The following is an 8,013-nucleotide window of genomic DNA, read 5'->3' on the forward strand; positions in this document are numbered from 1 at the left end:
GGGGAAAGAGACAAATCCCCCCCCTCCCCCCCACCCCCAGTGGAACTGCAACCAAATTCGATACAACGGGGCTTAATATGGAGTGAACAGGCTCTCCGTAGACGGGCTCTGCTTTTACACAACAGATTCAGCTCTCAGTCGACAATGTAAACAGAATGTGGACCAACGTTTTTTTTCTATTTGCGTGTGTGTGGCTCTGTGATTGTTAAACACGTTAGTAAGAACACGTGATCTGCATATGGAAGCAGCAGAGGGAATTAATCAATCATCTATACTACATCATTATCGGTCCACTTATTGTGACAAAAAAAATTAAAAGTGAATATAAAAACAGATTAAAAAAGAACTATAGGGTTGCCCATGGCATCCTGATTGGCTGACAGCTAAATGCTGAATTGTGATTGGCTGAGATTCTAGCAACACATGGGGTTGGTCCCTGAAGGGTGGTCGACTTTGTGGGAGGTCTGATCCTGGAATGAGATGAGGGTGGGCCTTCAGCGTCAAGGGTGGGTTTAGGGAGTGCAGGGGTGGTGGTTAGGATTTGAGCATTTAGGCTTTAGACTTTGGGGGCAGCTTTAGCTGGTTCTAAGCCTCTCATTTTGAAATAAGAGACTAGCTGGTTGGGAACCTCAGCGAGGACAGACTGAGCCAGAGACGACTGTGGAGCCTGGAGGAGAGAGAGAGACAGAGAGAGAGAGAGTAGGATTTAAAATATCAGTACATTTTAAAGTATAGGGGCCTTTTTTCACTTTCTCATGTCACAATACATACATGTCTGCACCGTTAAAAAGGAAAAATGTTTAATGCTATGAACTTGAAAAAACCTAAATAACTCACTTTTGTTCCACTAAAACTATATATTTGATATATCAATGATTAAAATTAAGACACATTGCACAATTCACACAATGTGGTGTAAGAGCCTATATGGAGCCCTCAAAGGATGGAGTCACAATTTCTCAAGTCTGTCTCAAGCCCAGTTAAGCCCAAAGATTTGCGATGAGATGAAACTGGTTTAGATCGTTGCAGCTTTGTGAACTTCAGCCCGACTTAAGCAGTGGCTGCTCTTAGAACACAAGAAACTCCAGCCAATCAACTCATAGCAAGGTCAGGTGGTTAAGTCAGTTACAAACTGCCAGCTGGTTGAAACAGCAGAGTTTTTGACGGCTGCTTGAGAGACACGACGGGGGTCGAGCGAGCCAAAGAGTGAAGGAGGGGGGGGGCGGCGGCAGCGTTAGCGAGAACAAAGAAAGAACAAAGTGTATCAAAGAAATTAAATCTCTATTTTGTAGTACAGCAAGTATTTTTATTCTCACTATCATTCATATTTTCAAGCGCTCATATTATGCTTTTTTCCTTTCCTTCATTGTGTTATATATCTTTTTTGTGCATGTTATTGGTTTACAAAGTCCCCCCCCCCAAAGGGACTTACCATCTCTAACAGAAAACACTATTCCAAATAGCTCTGTTGTAGTCCAGCCTTTACTTCAGAGACAAACGTGCGTCACTTTGTAACACATGCTGTAATGCTCGCCTAGCTGCTAGTGTGGCACGTCCTCATACTCTGCTTCTGTATGGCTAGTAGTCCTTACCTAGCTACTGTGCATGTTATTCCCAAAAAAGATGGAACAGAAAAGAGATGCCTCCCTCTGTAGCTAAAACAGAGAGCTCAACACACAGGGTGAAAAGAGGAGCTGCAGCAATGTGCTGAAAAACAAACAAACTGAAAAGGAAGTAGAGTCGTTGCTATGGAGATGATACGTCTAGTTGGATTGGTGTAAACTGAAAGGTTTCAGAACGTTGCAGATTGGCGCATTGCTTCCAATACTAATACTAATACTCTTTAGTGCACACAAAAGAAAACTTTGAATCTTTACATTTTTTTGCAGGTGCTCCGTCGTAATTATCTGCAAAAGAACAAGGGAACTATACACTGTTATTACGTTCCCAATTCTAATGTTAGGGAAATCTGTTATGCTTTGTCACGCGTTGTGGGATTTATTTAAATAGATTTAAGATATATGGGATTTTTAAATAGCCAAACATCTGTATCGGGATCAGCCTGAAACATCCTTTTTCGGTCGGGCTCTAGTACTTTTCCATTCTTTGGCTCTTGATTTAAATTCTTGGTGTGGATGAACAACAAGAATGAACCTGAACTTTGTTTCTTTTCTCACTTCTTCACACACACACACACACACACACACACACACACACACACACACACACACACACACACACACACACACACACACACACACACACACACACACACACACACACACACACACACACACACACACACACACTTACATCTTTAAACTGTCTGAAGGGGACAAACTGGACAATGTCTCTGACAACGGCCTCCCCCACTGTCGACTTCAGCTTGCCGTCGTCTCCATCCAGAAGCTCCATGGCCTTGAAGTCCGCTGGCCCCACCCCCACGATGATGATTGACAGTGGCAGCCGCGACGCCCGGACGATAGCGTCGCGGGTCTGATCGAAGTCCGTGATCTCACCGTCAGTGAGGATGAGGAGGACGAAGTATTGCTGCAGAGAGATACAGACATAGCTGAGTGTGTGTTTTTGGTTAATTTGTTTGTGTGTGTGTTTGTGTGTGTTTTTGTGTGTGTGTGTTCTTACAGAGGCGCTGTTGCTCTGCGCAGCTTGGGAGGCGATGGAAGCAACGTGATTAATGATGGGAGAGAAGTTTGTGGGTCCAGAAAGTCTCAGCTGAGGCAAAACCATCCTGTACGCCTCAACAATCCCCTGAATACCTGAGAGACACAAAAGGAGAGGAAATTAACGTATATACAGCCACACACACACCTGTGAAATTAGGGCTGAATTGAGGGAATTGAAATACATAAACTAGTGTGTGTGTGTTTGTGTGTACCTTGGCAGTAGGGGTTAGTGGGGTTGAAGTTGAGGGCGAACTCATGGTGTGCAGCCTGCAAGACCAACGACAACAGTTCAATAAACAGTGACAATCTACAAGCTCTAGTCTGATTGGCCGCTTACAAATGATTAAACAGAAATTATTTTAGAATGCTGTGTTGTGATTGGTTGGTTAGAGAGCTGACCTGGTAGTCTGGAGGCAGTTTGGCTCCAAAACCAAACGCTGGGAAGAGTTTATCACTGAAAAAGGAAACACCCACTGTTACAGGCGTACTCTTTATAAGAAATAAGAACTTCTGGCTCAACCTGTGAGATTTATGGTTCTGCTGGTTCTGATTTATGGTTCTGCTTAGGATCAACGATGTAGTTACGTACGCAGGTACACGTAGATACGGACCCTTCGCCTTTATTTGACAGTTTTTACATTTCCTTTCCTAGTGAGATAGCTGGGCTAGTAGTTTGACTCTTAGCTTGAATGGAGTTACTGCCATTCTCATGCACATGTGTAGTAATTATTGGTGAGCCGGAAACAGTGCTTAATAATGTTCATAGCAGAGAAAGCTGACTCACAACTGTGAGTTGACCCAAACATGGACGAGGTGTGTAGTGCTACTTTGGTAGCCAGAAAGTCGCACGTCAATAGCTGCCATGCTGCCATCTCTCACTAATCTCTCCTAGATACTGTCAGCTTCTGGTCGGGTTATAAACATAATGTACATAATATATTATGTCACATTTTCATATTGCTAATTATTAGTGTTGGGCAAGCTAATTGGAAAGTGTAGTGTAAGGGGACCAGATTTCACAGACAAAATCCGGGGTCATTTATCAGCTCAGAAGCATATTTACCTCCAAAACAAGTAATGTTTTTATTTTTGTAAAACTTAAAACGGGGACACTAGACCTAGAGCTGTTCTTATTAGGGGCTGAGCCCCCCCCCCCCGCCAGGTCTGATCCTAGACCCACCCCTGCTGCTGCTTCCTACTCCACTACACCTCAAGATAGAAAGTCCTAATATTTCAAGATAAAAAATCCATCCTTATACTTCAAGATAAAAAGTCCTAATATTTCAAGATAAAAAGTCCTAATATTTCAAAATAGAAAGTCCTAATATTTCAAGATAGAAAGTCCTAATATTTCAAGACAGAAAGTCTCAATATTTCAAAATGTTGTGATGTTTACTTAACTACTGACAGCTTTTGCTTTATTGCTCAAGGCTTGTTTCTGCAACAGCTCATTGAGAATCAGATACAACAAAAACTACTGAGGACATATTTTCCTTTGACAGTGATGCAGTATTAAACGAGATCGCTGCAATGTAAGTTAATAGGATAATTGTCCAGCTTGTATTTACGTTCATAAAAGTGCTTGTTTAGCTGCTAACAGACTCAGATTAATATTCTAAGTGTCAACATTATGGAAAAGATTTTTAAGGAGGTCGACCTTTCTGTTAAAGATTAAGATCCTTTTTAAAACATAAAAGTCCGCGAAATTGCGTTCGCTAAACCCACCAGACTCCATGTAAATAATCAGTCATTTTAGCATCGTAAAACACGGCTTCTAAAACCTCTCTGAGCACCGTGGGCTCTGGCTGCCTGGAGCCTGTGTGTGTTGGGTGAGCGATTATCGGCTACGTTTTATCAGTTTTTTCTGTCTTTCATTACAATTTCGGGTCTTTCAGTCACAGTGAAAACCGGGGACATTTCCGGGGACAGATCCAGCCGGGGACAGGTAGCCAAAATCGGGGACTGTCCCCGGAAACCGGGGACGTCTGGTCACCCTAGTGTAGTGAGCTAAGATCCCAGTTGCTGAGATTAAATGAAGCTTCACCACACCTAAGCTAACGTTAGCCCCCAAAGAAATGCAGCAAGCTAAGTTACGGCCACATGGCAAAAAGTAGTTCACTACATCGAAGCAAAATAGTATACATCCAGCAGTTTTATTTCAAACAGCATCACACAGTTCTGAGCTTCACAAGTGCTTCAGGAAATGTAGCTTGGGTGGACACTGAAAAACTATTTAGTTCAGAAAACAGCGACGCTACTGTGTGAACTACTGTAGCAGTTATAATAATGTAATGGAGTAAAAAGTACAACATTTTTCTCTGAAATGTACCGGTGTACAAGTAGAAAGTGTCAAGGAAAGGTTGGACTCAATTAAACTACAAGTACCTCAAATTTTTAATTATGACCGGTATAAGCTTGGACTGGCCAAACCAGAAATCTACCCAACTCTAGTCCAGACTAGATTTGGTGATGCTCAATGGTAGATGTAGGGCGTGGGGTTTAGGGTTATAGGGTGTGGGTCTGTGTCCGCATAGTTTAGGGTTTATGTGCATATTTTCCAAGGTGTAGTATTTCAAGTGTAGGTTGAGTGTGTACTGACGTGTCGTAGTCCTGGACCACGTGACCCACAGACCACAGAGCAGACAGGTACTGGTTTGTACCCTCTTGACTCATGTAGTGGAGAGAGTTGGGCGAGCGAGGATCCCCATTAGAGCCGGTGAAGTCGATCCCCACCTACAGTGTTCATCCAAATTATTGAAATACATGGTTTACATGTTAATTTAACAGATTAAGGAGATCAATTAAAAGACCATGATTAATAACTGTAAGTCTGTATGTATCTAAGTTCACAAGGATCCCGAGACCAATCCTCCCGTTATCTCAAGAAGATTGACTTTTGTAATCCTTTTATGGTTATTTTGTAAACATGATTTATTTCAATCATGTGCACTTCACTCATTTTAAGCTTGTGAACTTGAATGTGATTAATTAATTAAAATAAAGAGTACGGTAATTTGTGTTGACATACGGTGAAGTTGATCTGGCAGCCGCCCATCACATAGTCCAGGAAGGTGTACTGAGTCAACAGCTGCAAACACACACAAACACAGAGAGTTAAAGAAAGAAATACGTGTACATTACAAATATGTATATTATATTATTTATATATTATAAAATACACAATCAACAAAATCACATACTATAAATCAGAAGAAAATAGGCTCGAAGTATAAAAATACTTTGAGCCTATTTTACAGTTACACACCAAAGCAAGAATGAAGCCTTAGTAGTTGCTACGGAAACAAAATGTCGCTGAAAGCTGTCCAGTGGACAGCCTGGAAATGTTCCACATTCACGACATCTTTATTTTTACACTAAGTTTCAAACACCGGTCTTTCTACAATGAAATGGCTACTATGGGAACTAATATCACAAATAAATACAATTAGGACCTCAGCATGCAGAAATATTGAAATGAATCATTTTAGAAAAGGCAAAAACAACATATGTATTATACTGCAGACAAACTGTATGGGATTAGCACAATGTGGGTACGGGTATGACGCGTCAGTCATTCAGATTTCTTAAGGTGAGAGGTCATAGGAACCCATGTCAGGTTTTTCCCTCGCAAACCAATTCTTTTTTCTTTATAAATAATATGTTTATTACATTTTCTAATATAAACACAGAAAATCACAAATCTCCTACAACCCCTCGCAAAACTTTTGTCTAATTGTGGAGTGTAACTTAACCCTTTTCCCAACAAGTTATCATGCCATGGTTGGTCCCAGTGTTGGGCTTCCAAAATGTAATACATTATAGGTTACCAGTTACTGTCATTTGAGAGTAATTAGTTATATTACAGTATGGTATAGTTACTTTCCACGGCTGATAAAATGCAATGATATTGAGGTGTAGCAAGTCTAAACATTAATTCCCAACATGTTTCTATCTGTCAGCAGCTTGGACACACTGCTGTCCACGCTGACGTGCCGTCCCCTGTTGGACATGTTGTCCGTACCGTCTCTGGTTCTGACCACGGGAACAGAGACGGGACAGCTCTCTCTAAGCAGCTATCTCCTGAAAATAATACCCATCTCGCAAATATAACTGTCTCTGCAGTCATCTCAACCGTCAAATACAGCAACAGGAAATAACACACACAGATTTTTTTCCCTGCAAAAAAATGTTTTGCGGTGTTGGTGAATTCTAAAAAAAAAAAAAACACTATATGTTGCATTGTAACAAGTGCATTATTATTATTTAATTAGTTATGCGTTATATTACTGCCTTACAGCAAAAATAAACACATTACTGTAATTGCGTTACTCCCAACACTGGTTGGTACCAACGCCTGCCTTAGATCGTGGTAGGAATATTACTAGTACTGTAGGGAACAGTCATCTTAAAAGAATAGCTGTTCCTGGCAAAATTACACAGTGATACATACACAGTAATACACAGTAATACACAGTAACACACACACACGTAGTGCATGTATGCCCACTTAAGGCACTGACATTTGAGGGTGAGGAGGCAGTTAGACAAGTGGAAATCGTTTGAATTCCTCTTAAAGTAACCTGACACCATACTTTGTAAACGAGTGAACAACAGCTGGGGGAAGGGAGTGCGGGAAATCTCTTTTCAGGGTGTCAACCTCTACCATTGGATGGCTCAAGTACCAAGAGCCTGGGACCAGTCTGTGCACCAACCAGGAAGCGCCAAAGTTTAAAACCACGGCAGCCTCCCGCCTTAGTGAAAACCAAGCCCATTTTTCATATTTTGGACTGTGACTGTGACTGCATTCTTTTTGGGGCGAGAAGATACAGAGAAACAGCGACCTGCTGACTTTGGACTCTCAAACCAAATAGATCCTTGTATTCAAATTTCTATTATTATCCCAGCTTTAAAAAATAAACCTTAAATGAGAGAAGTTGTTTGTCTTCTTCTTTTTAAGCTCATTAGGGAACTTGCTACATCCTCTTACAGACAGTAATGTCAGCCAATAGGGATTTCATGATTCAATATCAGATTCATACTCAAATTGAAGGAAGCTGTTCTCAAAATGAAAAGTTTTACTCGACAGCTTTACGATTTACAAAGCAGACAAGTCTGAGTGACATGGTCTTTACCTTGCAGCTCTTCACAGAGACAACTCCAGAGTTCTTGTAGCTCTTCTTTTTCTTCTGTTTCTCGGGGTGGATGCAGTCAAACGCCACCTGGAGGACAACACATCAGGTGGTTCAATGACCTCTGACCAGCCAATAGAAAGACATTATGATGTCCCCAAACGGAAACTTTGTCAACATCTGTTTCATCTAAAAAGAAA

The 8,013-nt window shown here is 41.3% G+C and overlaps 1 protein-coding gene across 2 annotated transcripts in view; it reads right to left on the minus strand.

The window, feature by feature from the left end:
• Positions 1 to 344: 344 nt before the first annotated feature.
• The window catches only part of LOC116687341 (copine-1), a 29,274-nt gene continuing 21,605 nt past the window's right edge, over positions 345 to 8,013 (minus strand). For both annotated transcript variants that reach the window (XM_032512661.1, XM_032512662.1), the window contains exons 9-16: positions 7,817 to 7,903; positions 5,713 to 5,772; positions 5,284 to 5,417; positions 3,084 to 3,138; positions 2,897 to 2,951; positions 2,644 to 2,777; positions 2,314 to 2,550; positions 345 to 667 (exon numbers count right to left, since the gene is read on the minus strand). In XM_032512661.1, coding sequence (XP_032368552.1) covers positions 557 to 667; positions 2,314 to 2,550; positions 2,644 to 2,777; positions 2,897 to 2,951; positions 3,084 to 3,138; positions 5,284 to 5,417; positions 5,713 to 5,772; positions 7,817 to 7,903 — 873 coding nt within the window. In that variant the 3' untranslated portion in view covers positions 345 to 556. The remainder of the gene's footprint in view (positions 668 to 2,313; positions 2,551 to 2,643; positions 2,778 to 2,896; positions 2,952 to 3,083; positions 3,139 to 5,283; positions 5,418 to 5,712; positions 5,773 to 7,816; positions 7,904 to 8,013) is intronic.

Source organism: Etheostoma spectabile, chromosome 4 (genome assembly GCF_008692095.1).
Source record: "Etheostoma spectabile isolate EspeVRDwgs_2016 chromosome 4, UIUC_Espe_1.0, whole genome shotgun sequence".
Taxonomy (NCBI): domain Eukaryota; kingdom Metazoa; phylum Chordata; class Actinopteri; order Perciformes; family Percidae; genus Etheostoma; species Etheostoma spectabile.